At 42.7% G+C, this 17,380-nt stretch overlaps 1 protein-coding gene across 2 annotated transcripts in view; it reads left to right on the forward strand.

Moving 5' to 3' along the window:
• The window catches only part of MAP1B (microtubule associated protein 1B), a 109,103-nt gene extending 91,943 nt beyond the window's left edge, over window positions 1-17,160 (forward strand). For both annotated transcript variants that reach the window (XM_017527604.1, XM_017527605.1), the window contains 3 exons: window positions 1,369-7,861; window positions 11,105-11,343; window positions 12,639-17,160. In XM_017527604.1, coding sequence (XP_017383093.1) covers window positions 1,369-7,861; window positions 11,105-11,343; window positions 12,639-12,794 — 6,888 coding nt within the window. In that variant the 3' untranslated portion in view covers window positions 12,795-17,160. The remainder of the gene's footprint in view (window positions 1-1,368; window positions 7,862-11,104; window positions 11,344-12,638) is intronic.
• The last annotated feature ends 220 nt before the right edge of the window (window positions 17,161-17,380 follow it).

Genomic DNA, 17,380 nt, shown 5'->3' on the forward strand with positions numbered 1-17,380 from the left:
TGCAATATTGCAGTCAAATGTAGGAAAATTCAGATTCTATAAATTACCCTTACACGCATACATAATAGTAGCCTCAGAATGCTGACAGTCAGGAGGTTATATGAAACGGAGGAAAGGAACACTAGAAGGTCAGAGTTCAGACCTACTGGCTTAAGGATGCCTGGACCAAATGATATCTTGGCTTTGCCCCTTGATCATTTGTCATCCGGGACACAGAGCCCTTTTCAGTTGAAACTCTGAGCTGATTTCTGAGCTTTACTGAGACAGAAAGAAGACTGGAGTTGATGGCATAATTCTCCATCACTAATTTGCTAGGCTAAGACCATGAAACATATGGCTATACTATGCAGTGAGAGAGAAAGTAGTGTTTTTATTAAACCACAATTTCTGTTTTGGTCCTGCTTTGCTTTTCTATGTTTGCATCCTTGGGAAGTACTAAACAATGTGTTGAAAAACATTTCAGCCATGTTTGATCTTAGCTGCTCACACCTAACTTGCCCTGAAAAGAAGGGGAGCAGTAAGAGAACAAAGTGGCTCGCCATGGAGTTAAACATGAGCAGATGAGGAACGAATATGGCCACTGGCTTTTATAATTACCCAACCACTTTCATGTCATGGCTTTAATGAAGAAGCATTTGTATTTGCAGAGAATCTGCTGGATGAACCACTCATGTTTTAATCAGTGTGTACTGATGCCAGAAGCCAGTAATTTTTTGTAGTACTAGGCAATCCATAACTTCTTGTCTCCTATGGGGGAAAACCCACCATGCTTTTTTCTTTTTTACATACCAAATTCTAAAAGGATGCCACAACAAGTGCCCTGTTTATCTGAATTTCTTTAATGTGTCAATCAGGCCTTTTTTGCCAAGTGTAGTGGAATAAAAGAAAACATTTTTTTTAGTGGTGAAATAACTCAGACAGCTTTCTCTTGTGATAGTTTGATGTTTTTTTAAAGGGCATCTTTGCATGGCAAGTCTCTAGGGGTAATATTCTAAGTGTTTCATAACCACTGCAGCGCAATCCTCAATTGCCCAGGTGGTCACTGGTCTTAGAACTGGAGCAGAGTTCTGGCGTTCCCCTGCTGGGCAGGAATGCATGGTGGAGAGGTTGTGGGGGAGGTACCGGGGGGAGTGGGTGATGGTTAAGGTAGAAACCAGTAGTAGCTGGGCTCAGGACGAAGACTGTTCACCTTCCAGTAGGGAAGTATTTCAGCATTTAAGCAACCAGCATTGCTACACGAGTGCATGTCTGAAACCGGTTCTATGTGCATCCTGTGATCCCATAACACGTAGTTAAGGCTGGAGATGACAGATCAGTGATGATAATCACTTATACCTTTTCCTTCTTTCTTTTTTTTTTAAAACCCAGATCGGGGAGTTACTAAGCACCACCCATCCTGCCAACAAAGCCAGCTTAACTCTGTTCTGTCCTGAAGAAGGGGACTGGAAGAACTCCAATCTTGACAGACACAATCTCCAAGATTTCATCAATATTAAACTAAATTCAGCTTCTATCTTGCCAGAAATGGAAGGACTTTCTGAGTTTACCGAGTATCTCTCAGAATCAGTAGAAGTCCCATCTCCCTTTGACATCCTGGAACCTCCCACATCGGGTGGATTTCTAAAGCTCTCCAAGCCCTGCTGTTATATTTTTCCAGGAGGGAGGGGCGATTCTGCCTTGTTTGCAGTGAATGGTTTCAATATGCTCATCAACGGTGGATCAGAGAGAAAATCCTGCTTCTGGAAGCTCATCCGACACTTAGACCGAGTGGACTCCATCCTGCTCACCCACATTGGGGATGACAATTTGCCTGGAATAAACAGCATGCTACAGAGGAAAATCGCAGAGCTCGAGGAAGAACAGTCACAGGGCTCCACCACAAATAGTGACTGGATGAAAAACCTCATCTCCCCTGACTTAGGAGTTGTATTTCTCAATGTACCTGAAAATCTCAAAAATCCAGAGCCAAACATCAAGATGAAGAGAAGCATAGAAGAAGCCTGCTTCACTCTCCAGTACCTAAACAAATTGTCCATGAAACCGGAACCTTTGTTTAGAAGTGTAGGCAATACTATTGATCCTGTAATTCTTTTCCAAAAAATGGGAGTGGGTAAACTTGAGATGTATGTGCTTAATCCAGTTAAGAGCAGCAAGGAAATGCAGTATTTTATGCAGCAGTGGACTGGCACCAACAAAGACAAGGCTGAATTCATCCTGCCTAATGGTCAAGAAGTAGATCTCCCTATTTCCTACTTAACTTCAGTCTCATCTTTGATTGTGTGGCATCCAGCAAACCCTGCGGAGAAAATCATCCGAGTCCTGTTTCCTGGAAACAGCACCCAATACAACATCCTGGAAGGACTGGAAAAGCTCAAACATCTAGACTTTCTGAAGCAGCCACTGGCCACCCAAAAGGATCTCACTGGCCAGGTGCCCACTCCTGTGGTGAAACAAACGAAACTGAAACAGAGGGCCGACAGCCGTGAAAGTCTGAAGCCAGCCACAAAACCACTTCCGAGCAAAACCGTGCGCAAGGAGTCGAAAGAAGAACCCCCCGAGGTCACAAAAGTGAATCACGTGGAAAAGCCACCCAAAGTTGAAAGCAAAGAAAAGGTAACAGTGAAAAAAGACAAGCCAGTAAAAACAGAGACCAAACCTTCAGTGACTGAAAAGGAGGTTCCTAGCAAAGAAGAACCATCTCCAGTGAAAGCCGAGGTGGCTGAGAAGCAAGCCACAGATGTCAAACCCAAAGCCGCAAAGGAGAAGACGGTGAAAAAGGAAACAAAGGTAAAGCCTGAAGACAAGAAAGAGGAGAAGGAAAAGCCAAAGAAAGAAGTGGCTAAAAAGGAGGACAAAACACCTATCAAGAAAGAGGAAAAACCAAAAAAGGAAGAGGTGAAAAAAGAAGTCAAAAAAGAAATCAAAAAAGAAGAGAAAAAAGAACCCAAGAAAGAGGTTAAGAAAGAGACACCGCCGAAGGAAGCCAAGAAGGAAGTTAAAAAGGAAGAGAAGAAGGACGTGAAAAAGGAAGAAAAGGAACCCAAAAAGGAAATTAAGAAGCTCCCTAAAGACTCAAAGAAATCATCGACTCCTCTGTCTGAAGCAAAAAAACCAGCTGCTTTAAAACCAAAAGTACCCAAGAAGGAAGAGTCCGTCAAGAAAGATTCTGTTGCCACCGGGAAGCCAAAGGAGAAGGGGAAAATAAAAGTCATTAAGAAGGAAGGCAAGGCCGCAGAGGCTGTCGCCGCGGCTGTCGGCACTGGAGCCACCACAGCAGCTGCGGCAGCTGGAATCGCAGCTACTGGCCCTGCCAAAGAACTTGAAGCCGAGAGGTCCCTTATGTCATCTCCTGAGGATCTAACCAAGGACTTTGAAGAGTTAAAGGCTGAAGAGGTCGATGTAACAAAGGACATCAAGCCTCAGCTGGAGCTAATTGAAGATGAAGAGAAACTGAAGGAAACCGAGCCCGTCGAAGCGTACATCATCCAGAAGGAGATAGAAGTCACCAAAGGTTCTGCCGAGTCCCCAGATGAGGGAATCACCACCACTGAAGGGGAGGGCGAATGTGAACAGACACCTGAGGAGCTGGAGCCTGTCGAGAAGCCGGGAGTAGACGACATTGAAAAATTTGAAGATGAAGGAGCTGGTTTTGAAGAATCCTCAGAGACTGGAGACTATGAAGAGAAGGCAGAAACTGAGGAGGCTGAGGAGCCAGAAGAGGACGGGGAGGAACATGTGTGTGTGAGCACCTCCAAGCACAGCCCCACTGAGGATGAGGAAAGTGCCAAGGCGGAGGCTGATGCATACATAAGGGAGAAGAGGGAATCTGTGGCCAGTGGGGATGACCGAGCCGAAGAAGACATGGATGAGGCCATTGAGAAAGGAGAGGCTGAACAATCTGAGGAGGAGGCTGATGAGGAGGACAAAGCTGAAGATGCCAGAGAGGAGGAATATGAGCCAGAAAAAATAGAAGCTGAAGACTACGTGATGGCTGTGGTCGACAAGGCTGCAGAGGCTGGCGGTGCCGAGGAGCAGTATGGATTCCTCACCACACCAACCAAGCAACCAGGATCCCAGTCTCCTGGCCGAGAACCTGCATCTTCAATTCACGATGAGACTTTACCTGGAGGTTCAGAGAGCGAGGCTACCGCTTCTGACGAGGAGAATCGAGAAGACCAGCCTGAGGAATTCACTGCCACCTCTGGCTACACTCAGTCTACTATTGAGATATCCAGTGAGCCCACCCCCATGGATGAGATGTCTACCCCTCGAGACGTGATGAGTGATGAGACCAACAACGAAGAGACTGAGTCCCCATCTCAGGAATTTGTAAATATCACCAAATATGAGTCTTCATTGTATTCTCAGGAATACTCCAAACCTGCTGCTGTTACACCGCTCAATGGATTTTCTGAAGGATCAAAAACAGATGCCACTGATGGTAAGGATTACAATGCTTCAGCCTCTACCATATCACCACCCTCTTCCATGGAGGAAGACAAATTCAGCAGATCGGCTCTCCGTGATGCTTACTGCCCTGAAGTGAAAGCCAGCCCTACACTGGACATCAAAGATGCCATCTCAGCAGTTTCAGGTGAAAAGCTCAGCCCATCAAAGAGCCCATCCCTGAGTCCGTCTCCACCATCACCCATAGAAAAGACCCCCCTGGGTGAACGTAGTGTGAACTTCTCTCTGACGCCCAATGAGATTAAAGTCTCTGCAGAGGCAGAAGTAGCCCCGGTGTCTCCTGAGGTGACCCAAGAAGTAGTTGAAGAACATTGTGCCAGTCCTGAGGACAAGACTCTGGAAGTGGTGTCACCATCTCAGTCTGTGACTGGCAGTGCTGGTCACACACCTTACTACCAATCTCCCACTGAGGAGAAATCCAGTCACCTCCCTACAGAAGTCATTGAAAAACCACCAGCAGTTCCAGTGAGTTTTGAATTCAGTGATGCCAAAGATGAGAATGAAAGGGCTTCCGTAAGCCCCATGGATGAGCCCGTGCCTGACTCAGAGTCTCCTATTGAAAAAGTTTTGTCTCCTTTACGCAGCCCACCCCTCATTGGATCTGAGTCTGCCTATGAAAGTTTTCTAAGTGCTGATGGCAAGGCTTCTGGTAGAGGTGCTGAAAGCCCCTTTGAAGAAAAGAGTGGAAAACAAGGCTCTCCAGACCAAATAAGTCCAGTTTCTGAAATGACTTCTACTAGTCTTTACCAAGACAAACAGGAAGGGAAAGGCACAGACTTTGTACCAATAAAGGAAGACTTTGGCCAAGAAAAGAAAATTGATGATGGTGAGGCCATGAGTGCTCAACCAGCACTAGCTCTGGATGAAAGGAAATTAGGAGAGGTTTCTCCAACACAAATAGATGTCAGTCAGTTTGGATCTCTTAAAGAAGACACTAAGATGTCCATTTCCGAAGGGACTGTCTCGGACAAGTCAGCTACTCCTGTTGATGAGGGAGTAGCAGAAGATACATACTCTCATATGGAAGGTGTGGCCTCAGTGTCCACAGCCTCAGTGGCTACGAGCTCATTTCCAGAGCCAACAACAGATGATGTGTCTCCTTCTCTGCATGCTGAGGTTGGCTCCCCACATTCCACAGAAGTGGATGATTCCCTTTCTGTGTCTGTTGTGCAAACACCTACCACATTCCAGGAAACAGAAATGTCTCCATCTAAAGAAGAATGCCCAAGACCGATGTCGATTTCTCCACCAGACTTCTCCCCTAAAACTGCAAAGTCCAGGACACCAGTTCAAGATCACAGATCTGAACAGTCCTCAATGTCTATTGAATTTGGCCAAGAATCTCCTGAGCACTCCCTTGCTATGGACTTCAGTCGACAGTCTCCAGATCACCCTACAGTGGGTGCAGGTGTGCTTCACATCACTGAAAATGGGCCAACTGAAGTGGACTACAGTCCTTCTGACATGCAGGACTCCAGTTTATCACATAAGATACCGCCTATGGAGGAACCGTCCTACACCCAAGATAATGATCTTTCTGAGCTCATCTCAGTATCTCAGGTAGAGGCCTCCCCATCCACCTCTTCTGCTCATACCCCGTCTCAGATCGCTTCTCCTCTCCAAGAAGATACTCTATCTGATGTTGCTCCTCCCAGAGATATGTCCTTATATGCCTCACTCACCTCTGAAAAAGTGCGAAGTCTGGAAGGAGAGAAGCTTTCTCCAAAATCTGATATCTCTCCACTCACCCCACGAGAGTCCTCTCCTTTATATTCACCTACTTTTTCAGATTCTACCTCTGCAGTCAAAGAGAAAACAGCAGCTTGCCACACTTCCTCTTCTCCACCAATAGATGCAGCATCCACAGAGCCCTATGGCTTCCGTGCCTCAGTGTTATTCGATACAATGCAACACCATCTAGCCTTGAATAGAGATTTGGCCACACCTGGCATGGAGGACAGTGGAGGGAAGACACCTGGTGACTTTAGCTATGCCTATCAAAAGCCTGAGAAAACAACCAGGTCCTCAGATGAAGAAGATTACGACTATGAGTCTTATGAGAAGACCACCCGGACCTCAGATGTGGGCGGCTATTACTATGAGAAGACAGAGAGAACCACAAAGTCCCCAAGTGACAGTGGCTACTCCTATGAGACCATTGGGAAAACCACCAAGACCCCTGAAGATGGTGACTATTCCTATGAAATTATTGAGAAGACCACACGGACCCCTGAAGAGGGTGGATATTCATATGAGATAAGTGAAAAGACCACCAGCCCCCCCGAAATGAGTGGTTACAGCTATGAAAAGACTGAGAGGTCTAGAAGGCTTCTGGATGACATCAGCAATGGCTATGATGACTCTGAGGATGGTGGCCACACACTCGGGGACCCCAGCTACTCTTATGAGACCACTGAGAAAATTACCAGTTACCCTGAGTCTGAAAGTTACTCCTATGAGACATCTACAAAGACGACACGAACCCCCGATGCTTCCACATACTGCTACGAGACTACAGAGAAAATCACTGGAACCCCTCAGGCATCCACGTATTCCTATGAGACTTCAGACCTATGCTACAGTGCGGAAAAGAAGTCCCCGTCAGAAGCCCGCCAGGATGTCGATTTATGCCTCGTGTCCTCCTGTGAATATAAGCACCCTAAGACAGAGCTTTCACCTTCCTTCATTAATCCCAATCCTCTTGAGTGGTTTGCCAGTGAAGAGCCCACTGAAGAATCTGAAAAGCCCCTCACTCAATCAGGGGGAGCCCCACCACCTCCAGGAGGAAAGCAACAGGGCCGACAGTGTGATGAAACCCCTCCCACCTCAGTCAGTGAGTCGGCCCCATCCCAGACAGACTCTGATGTTCCCCCGGAGACTGAAGAGTGCCCCTCCATCACGGCTGATGCCAACATCGACTCTGAAGATGAGTCAGAAACCATTCCCACAGACAAAACTGTCACGTACAAACACATGGACCCACCTCCAGCACCCGTGCAAGACCGCAGCCCTTCGCCACGCCACCCTGATGTGTCCATGGTAGACCCAGAGGCCTTGGCCATTGAGCAGAACCTGGGCAAAGCTCTAAAGAAAGATCTGAAAGAGAAGACCAAAACCAAAAAGCCAGGTACAAAGACCAAGTCATCTTCACCTGTCAAAAAGAGTGATGGGAAGTCTAAGCCCTTGGCAGCTTCACCAAAACCAGGGGGCTTAAAAGAATCCTCAGATAAGGTGTCCAGGGTGGCTTCTCCTAAGAAGAAAGAATCTGTGGAAAAGGCAGCAAAACCTACCACCACTCCTGAGGTCAAAGCTGCACGCGGGGAAGAGAAAGACAAGGAGACCAAGAATGCCGCCAATGCCTCTGCATCCAAGTCGGCGAAGACCGCCACTGCAGGTAGGTTGAGAAGGCTGGGCACTGACATAGGCCACAACCATCCTACTTGCATTTGCAGACTTTATATTACCCTGTTTGGCTTAGTACTGGGAAGATAAGGGAGCACAATTGATGCTTTACCTTCCCTTTACTCTTCTTCTCTGCCCAAAGGTATATATCTCAGTCCAGTGTGGCCTTAAGGCTTGGAAATACCTCAGTGTATGGCTCATAGCAGCTGTGATTAATCACATGGGATTCCTGATTTTGTGCCATTTTGGAACACAGCAACTTGCAGCCCTGTTCTAAATCTTCAGAATCAAGGATGTGTCTTTCAAGTGCTTCTGGAAGACTGGTTTCAGCCATGCTGGCCCCAGCATCCAGCAGGGTAACACAGGCTAGGAGCTCCCAAAGGCCTAAGGAGAACCAGAGATTTCACACCAAGAATGGAATGACCAATCTAGACCCAAGATTTAGAGTCTTTTTTTAAAAAAATTAAATTCTAAAATTAAAAATTTTAACATTTTCATTTAAAACATCACCAAGTTGGAGATAGATCCTCACTAAAGGCAGTGTTCTATTTTCTTGTCAACCAAAAAATACTATAATTTCAGTTGACCAGCGAGTACCCAGTGAAAATTGAGAGAAAAACATTGACGGCTCTTTTCTTACCTTTCTCTTACCCTGTGGCCTCATTAGTAGAGACCCGATGCTATTTCAGATTAAAATTCCACTTGGAGGCTGGGTGCATTGCCTCATGCCTGTAATTTCAGCACTTTGGGTTGAGGTGGGAGATTAGCTTCAGCCCAGGAGGTTGAGACAGGCTGTGCAACATAGCAAGACCTCGTCTCTACAAAAGAAAAAAAAGTTTTTTAATCAGCTGGGTGAGGTGGCACATGCTTATAGTATTAGCTACTTGGGAGGCTGAGGCAGGAGGATCACTTCAGCCCAAGAGGTCAAAGCTGTGGTGAGCCATAATTGTATGTATTACTGCACTCCAAGCCTGGGTGACAGAGCAAGACCCTGTCTCTCAAAAGTAAGTAAGCAAATAAATAAATAAAATAAATAAACAAGCAAATGAAATTCCACTTGGCAAGAGCAGATATCCGTGATTTTTGATCATGTTTTGATCATGATTTCCAGATTTGTCAGGTTTTCAGCAGTGACCTGGGCTTTTGATGTAACTGGTCTCTGGCAGGATTGCTTCATTTTGTTGCTTCACATCAATCACAAGGATTGGCATTCAGACATTATTTGCTTTAGATAATTGTTCAGAGATTTTAGATTACACTTCACAAAGTAATATAAACGGACCCAAACATGTAAGGCACAACGTAATTTAAATAACATTGCCCTGATTTATTAGAGAAAATCTGAGAGTAGTCTTTGGAGCTCTCCAATTCAGCACACTTTAGGATACATTTGTTACAACTGCAAATTTTTACTTTAAACAACATGGAGTATCAATTTTAAGACTCGGTTCTCAGCGCATTTGGCCTTTTTACATGCATTAAGAAAAAAACTGGAATTTTTTCATGTTTAAAATGAATAAAAAACCACCAGATAATTAACCCTCATCTGAAAGAGCTGACAATGGAACTGCACTTAGGAGAAAACATGAAATCCATTTAAACAGATAAAACCAACTGAAATTTGCCAGAACATATACACCCTAGCCCACACAACTGATTTTTAAAAAAACTTTTTTTGGACGCTTAAAGGGATAATTTAAAGGCAAAGTAATAAGTGAAAATAAGCTAATTTTCATTTATTTTGGAGATTCCTTTTTAGATTTCTAAAAAGGCAAAGTTGCACTACTAATTGACTTTTAAAACAAACTGGGGCCAACTTTGAGCAGTTTTGTAAGCTTGTGCTTCTATGAGCAATATTCATTTGCTGTTAATGGTAATGATTTAGAGTACGGGGGACGTTGCAGACATGTTTAATTCCTGGAAGAACTGTAACTCACAAACTTCTACAGGTCAGAATTCTTTAGGAGGCCGCCATTGGATATCTTGAGGGCTTTCAGCTCAGATTCATTAAAATAACCTATTGATCTATTTATAGAATGAATCCGTTTATCCAATTATTACTTTGGCTGATTCTCACCACTTCCTTACCCCTCTAAAAATAAAACTGGACAGTTGATAGAATTAGCTGGTGTTTTGGAATCTGGGATGCTAGTCTTTAAATATCCTATGGAGAAAGAGGATTAAGCATATAGAATCTAACTGGTGTTTTAATTGGCTTTACAGCAATGAAACTAGCTGCATATTGGAATCGCCTGGGGTGGTTTTTAAAGACAGCGGTGCCAGGCCCCAACCCAAGCTCCCTTAAGTCGTCAGATTCTGGAGAATGAGGCCTGGGTGTCAATATTAAGCATCCGAGGTGATTCTAATTAGAATCCGAGGTGATTGTAATTATGTGGTCAGGCTGAAGAACCACTGCCTCAAAATGCCAGTTCTATTAATGTTTCAAAAGCTTTAAACTTCCCAACTGGAACAAGTTTTCCCAGGCCTCTGTGATTTGACTGAGGGTTTTGGTTGCAGTCTGATATGTCCTGATTAGTTAGAGAAAGCCTAGTCTTTCTGAACCTTCCTTTGCCCAAGTTTGGCATCCAGCCTTGTCTAAGGAAAGAAATATCACTTTTCAGAATACTGTGCTAAGGAGAGAGAATACAGTGTTTCATCAGTGTACCAATGAGATTGAGGTGCTGAAGGCCTTGGAAATTATATGGGGTTAAGATCAAAACTATTTACTAGGTAGAATGTTAGGGCATAATATCCAGCTATGGACAAAATTGCTATCAAACAAGACCCTAAAGTCGATTACTAAGATCACTTAGCTATGTTTTGCCAAATCCAGAAGTTTTCTTTTGACTGTTAAAATCTACTTCTTAGATCACTTATCAAATAAAAAAGCACATTAGCAGCTTCTTTAGGAGGGCCATTACATCTAGTGCCTTCTTGGGAAAGGCCTTCAGATTCTTCTTGCTTCCTAATGGTGGTTGTCCACAAAGGGAAACCATCCCATTCTTCATTTTTGCTATTGAGATGGTAAACAACCTTGTTACGTTTTGTCACATTGCTAGTATAAATGCCCTTGGGAGATTACCAGGAAGATGGAAATGCTGTCACCTCTTTGCATGTCCCAGAGGACCTGCTTGTGATTGAGTAGGGAAGGTATGATAGAGAAGGGAAGGTGTGCCGGATGTATGGTCTCTTCGCCTTGCTATGACCTTGCTTTGTCTTTGTGTATTTATCCAAGGACCGGGAACCACCAAGACGACCAAATCCTCCACAGTGCCTCCGGGCCTCCCTGTGTATTTGGACCTGTGCTACATTCCTAACCACAGCAATAGTAAGAACGTTGATGTGGAATTTTTCAAGAGAGTGCGGTCGTCCTACTACGTGGTGAGTGGGAATGACCCTGCTGCTGAGGAGCCCAGCCGGGCTGTCCTGGATGCCTTGTTGGAAGGAAAGGCTCAGTGGGGCAGCAACATGCAGGTGAGAGCTCCTCAACAGTGTCTGCACCACAGATCGAGCTGTGTCCAGAGGCAACGGGACAGAGCCTTGTTTAAAGAGGCACCTCATGTAGATGGTTGTGGATCCACAGGAGGTGTCTCCTCTGTCTGCCACATGTGAAATATCCTGAGAACAAAGTCAGTTTAACACACAGTAGGTAGTCTGAAATAATATTCTTGGCACCACCACCAACCATAGCTTTGGAGAAAAGCCACCTTAACTAAAGCAGAAACCGTTTATTCGCAAAATGGGCCCAAGATTAATTGTCCCTCCAGTGTGCCGAGAGTATTGTGTGTGTGAATCAAAGCAGTCATATTTCCATTTGAGAGCCGCTGAGGAATTGCCTTTCTTCCTTTGTGTTTTATGAGTAGACTGCAGCTAGGAATATGGCCATTTAGAAAACAAGCTGTCCATGTGAAATTCCACAGTAGGAGCATTGCTGAATAGAGTCCCTTACAGGACACTCCCAACTCCAAGACATTGTGCCTGACCACAGACCATCCCTTATTCATTTAGAGACAAGGTCTCGCTATGTTGCCCAGACTGGTCTCGAACTCCTGGGCTTAAATGACTCTTAGAACTAGTCATTATTAATTCAGCTGTGATCTTTGCTTATTAAGTTTTATTTGTGGTTCTGTACAGAATTACCTAGTAAACTGTGCTTGTTATTATATAGAATTACTTGTTATTTAATCACATGAAATCTAATGAGAGGCACCCACCCAGTGGCTTCTTACTGAATACTAGATGGAATTTATACTATTCAGGATATTCCCTACCCACCCCATACCTCTATCCCCAACCACACACATAAAGGTGCATATCTTTATTCTCAGGACAAAATGTTACGCACAATGAGTGGGCTTTTGAGGGCTTTAAAGTGCTTGATAAAACTCTTTGGATGAAATATGCAGTACCTTTTATGCAAAACTTACCAGTTGTGTTAAAGGAAATACAAGAAATTGTACCCTAACAGAAGCAGTTTTCTGAACAGTAAAGAACTGAGAAACTGACAGTGGATGTAGATGAACTAATTGACAAGTGATTAGTTGCTTTTGGTTCTAGCCTTCAACTTCCCTTAGAAACAATAGCTTTTCTTTGCAGCTTTATCTGGCTCCTGGAAAATATATGTTGAAAAGTCCTTTGCATTTCCTGAGGAAGACAGAAAATTTTTCTCTCATTTCCCTTCTTCCAGTGATCTAATGCGTTGCTATTCAATTTTTTTCATATGGTTTCTGTTTCTGCCCTTAAATAGCTATTTTCTTCTCTACCCACAGGTGACACTGATACCAACTCATGACTCAGAAGTGATGAGGGAATGGTACCAGGAGACCCATGAGAAACAGCAAGACCTCAACATCATGGTTTTAGCAAGCAGCAGCACAGTGGTTATGCAAGATGAATCCTTCCCTGCATGCAAGATTGAACTGTAAAAACCAAGGCCAGCCACACCACAGGATCTGAACTTTGTTTCCAGAAATTCTTCAATTTGAAATCACCTTTTCTAAAAAGTCAATTCATCTAGTTAAGTCGCTGAACAATTACCTGCCAAATGCTATACTGTGTCATGGTGATGCAAGTCACTAAATTTCTCAGTTTTTGCTGATTGCTAAGGGAAGTAACAGTATTCCCACAATAGGGTTCAAGTTCCTGCGAAATTACCTACCCCAGTTCATCTCTGCTGAACATTTGGAAACCATGCACTAGCCAACCCAACTGACTTCTGCTAGGTAGAGGCATTTGTCTTAGAGAGAGAGAGAGCGCGCAGGAGAGAGTGAGAGAGAGTGAGAGCACAAAGAGAACGCAGGAGAGAGAGAGAAAGAATGAGAAAGAAAAGGAATGCAAGAGAAGGAGATGTAATGACAGAGAGTTCTGGTGAGATACCCAGAGAGAAAAAGAGAGAGCAGGGTGGGGTAAGGAGGAGAAAATAACCAACAATTAGGTCTGCATTTTCCCAGGCAGTAGGCATTCTTCAGTCTACATAGGCAAAGTTTTCCGTTTTTTGTCAGTCTGAGTCATCAAAAAGAGTCTTAATTTTCTAAAACAAGTTGTCTAGAAGAAAGTAAAAAGAAGAAAATTTGTTATGAGGGCATGTGATACTTTCACATCTTAATTAGGCTCCTTCAGTTTGAAGCCTGCACACTGACATGATGTAGTGAGTATAGACTGGCCATGCAAGTGGTTTGGGCCCCATTCAGAACTCTCAGACTCTAAACACACAAGTAGATTGATCTAAGGCATGCTCCCAGCATTTGTCCACCCACGTAGTCCACTCTTCAGTCGATTCACCTGCATGCAGCAACACCCAAGTCCACCCCGATTAACTGAAGCAAATACCAAAGCAGTTGGGAGTACATATGGTAGACAATTTGCCTTAGGAAGTGACTTGAATGTACAAAGATACTTGATGCACTTATTTTTTAACGTGAGACAGCAAGTTTATAAAACATCCATATAGGATTATAGATACTTAAAGGAGCACGTGGGTGAGCGTGTGTGGGGGTACTAGAAGCTGATCTGATTGGTCCAACAGTTTGATGCTGAGTCATGTGTGTTGAATCCCACTTCCGTGCACCTGTGGCCTCTCAAACAGGTTGTGCCTTTCACAGCTTCTTTACTACTGCAAGTTCAAGACTGAAATGGCTTCTATGATCAGAACTGGGAAAACAGTGAATCTTACGGTGGAAGAGGTTCTCAGCAAGTGTACAGTATTTCCTTCCTTTGTCTTACATTGGCTTTTTAAATTTTCCATTAATTTCAAGATAATTATGGGAACAAGTGTACAGAAGAATTTTTTTTTAAGATACGTGAGAACTTTTCATAGATGAACTTTTTAACAAATGTTTTCATTTACAGGAAATTGCAAAGAAAATTCTCAAGTGATAGTCTTTTTTTTTCTTTTTAAGTGTTTTGTAAGACAAAAATTGAATAATGTTTTTTGAAGTTTTGGCAAGATTGAAGTCTGATATTGCAGTAATGATATTTATTAAAAACCCATAACTACCAGGAATATTGATACCTCCCACCCCTTGATTCCCATAACATAAAAATCTGAATATGTGCTTCTTGAGAGTGGGGAGAATGGCATGGTAGGCTACTTTTCAGGGCCTTGACAAGTACATCACCCAGTGGTATCCTACATACTTCTTTCAAGATCTTCAACCATGAGGTAAAAGAGCCAAGTTCAAAGCTAGCACAAATTTGCTTTGGGATTTTCTTTTCTGGAAAAAAATAAAATAAAAGAAACAATACATTGAAAACAAGTGAATTCTCAACTCCTACGGTTCATGTAGAGTTTAGAGAAAATTTCCATCATTGTCATCATTGGACTGTGAACCTGGGAAGCCAGATCATGATTAAAACTGACATCAAGTTCAAGTTGCAGATCAATGCACCCAGTGTTCAGATGCGGCAAACTTCTCTGTGACAACTGTGCTGTGCTCTGTCACGTTACACTTCCTACAGACTCTAAGATCTATGGAGTAGAGAACAATGACCTCATTTTATTTTCTATGTTAGTTATTTATTTCAAAATTAACATTTTAGTTTATTTTTGTCTGATAAGTGTGTGTTTTGCACTGCTAACTACGATGAGGGTTTAAAAAAATACTTCTTCAGGGTCCTTTCACTAAGGACCTGTGCAGTCTACTTAATGCTGTGAATTACATTTTTCAAATGTTTAATTTTTTAAAGGAAATTAATATTCTATTTTTGTTAGGCTTCTCTAGAAATGCAGCTTTTATTTATTACCCCACTTCTTTCAAGTCCTTGAAAAATAACATATTAAGGGTACAAAAAATTAACACATGATGGAAGTCATTGTGACGCAAATGAATTTCATTGAGTATCAACTCATCTATTTCAAACCTATTGTATAAGACAACCTGAGATACTCAAGATAATTATTTAATGGTTAGCTCTTAAATTGAGTTGGTCTACATAATGCATGGGAAGAAAACCAGATTTTTAGCCTCTTGCCAAATCCAGACCTCTGGTTGATTTTTCTTTGACAGAAGATGAAGTTATTTTCCAATTTCCCAAATTAAATGTATTTAACATGTATATTATTTTACTTTAAAAACTATAAACATTTTAGGAGAATTATAGCCAGTCTTCAGTTACAACCAATCCACGCTCCTCCCTTTCTTTCTCTCTCTCTCTCTCGCTCTTTTTTTTTTTTTTTTTTTTTTTTTTTTTTGCTATGGGATTTAATGGGAAAAATATATAAAAACTGTCACTAGTCAGCTGGCTCTTTTTCCTATGAAATCTATCAGTACCTTTCTCCATCCATTGTTCTCAATGATGACCACAGAGCCTGAGTATACCAAGAAAACCAATATTTGCATTACAGCTTGCTCCTGTCCTTCCAGACACCTTTCCTGCCTGTATGACTAACCTAATTTTGCTAGTTCCATAAATACACGATTAGTTTAGTTACAGCCATCACAATGTACCTTCATGGTAAGAGCAAAAGATCGACACAGACTTCTAGGAGCTTTGTTCATACTGATTACTTAATTCAGTTGTATAGATTGAAGATTTGAGTGGAAGGAATTTACACTCTGTTTAAGTGATGGGATTCCATCGAGATAGCACTCATGATCATGACCTTTTTGGTAGTATTCTTAAACAAAATTCTACAGAGACTAAATGTTAGAGATGATCCTCCATTTTCAATTTTAACCAATTCTGTCCCCTTTCTCAAAACCCCGAGCCCTGTGCATGCTTTCTCAGTCTTGTGGTGGGACTGGATACAGTGACTAACTTCCCCTTCCCCCCCCAACACCATTTTCCATGGAGTTCAAAAAAATTTTTTTCTTAACGTTACATATCATAGTGAATGGTTTCCCCAGTGTATATGAATGTTTTAAGTGTCTCCAATAGCTTACGCAGTCTAGGAGCTTTCCAATACTCATTTAATTAAGATTTAATCATTTGCTAATGGAAATCTTACCACCTTTCATTTTCCCTCTGTTACCAAATTTCAGCTCTTAGGAGCTGCTCTACAATTTTGAAATTGCTTTTCTTGCCTCTCTTTAGTCACCTGTCACAGGAGGTTCCTGCTCAGTAATGATATTGTGAGTTAGGATAATAACTTTTTTTTTTTTTTTTTTTTTTTTTCTTCGGATTTAGAAGAAAAGATCCTGTTTCCATTTGAAAGGAACCGTAAGCTTTTATCTTTTAACCAACTGAACAATATACCAAAAGCAGCCTAGGGATGAGCATTTCTTTGAAAGCAATTAGGTTATTCACCTGGTATTAAAACTATTTACTGTTAAAAAAATCTGTGACTTCATGAAGTTAATTTTTAAAGGCAGCATCAAAAACTGAAAAGGAAGGGAAAAAATAAGCAGCTTCTCTGCACTTGTTTGGAGCTCCCCAAAACGGGAGCCACGGAGAAGTGGCATCGAGACCGGGCTGCCCTTACAAGAACACCCTGTGGCAGTTCAGAGACACGCTTTTCCTACACTGCATGCAGCCCCTCTTCCCAGCACTGGGAAGAAGTGGTCTTGAGCCCGGCTGAGAAGCACTTCACACTCCTCTCTCTTGTTCTGAATGGTGTTTGTGTCAGTCTGCAGCTGTGTATGGTATTATGTCTTATAATCCTGCATCACTTCTATCCTATCCAGTCATATCTAATGTAGAAAATTAGTTTCCAGTGAAAGTAATATGTAGTGCTTTTATGATATTTGTGTGCAATATCCCCTCTTCCATTGAGGATATTTGATGTAAAGGAAAAAAAAAAAACAAAACAAACAAAACTCAGTTCCACAATAAAATACAAAAGTGGCAAAAGTTCCTGTGTGTGCTGTGCTTTCTTTTGTTTTGTGTTCCTGAGTCGGGCTTTACCACTCACGTAGAACGCTGGGCAGCCAGGGCATGACAGCAGGGGTGACGATGTTCTTTTCAAGATGGGCTCCCTGGCTTTTGGCAAACTGCCGAAAGGGTCTTGCTAATGTTTGCAACTGCCACCTCATTAACTTTTACAGCCAAGCCCTAGAGGGTGTGAGAGTCTAAG

Source organism: Cebus imitator, unplaced genomic scaffold (assembly GCF_001604975.1).
Source record: "Cebus imitator isolate Cc_AM_T3 unplaced genomic scaffold, Cebus_imitator-1.0 Scaffold50, whole genome shotgun sequence".
Classification (NCBI taxonomy): Eukaryota; Metazoa; Chordata; class Mammalia; order Primates; family Cebidae; genus Cebus; species Cebus imitator.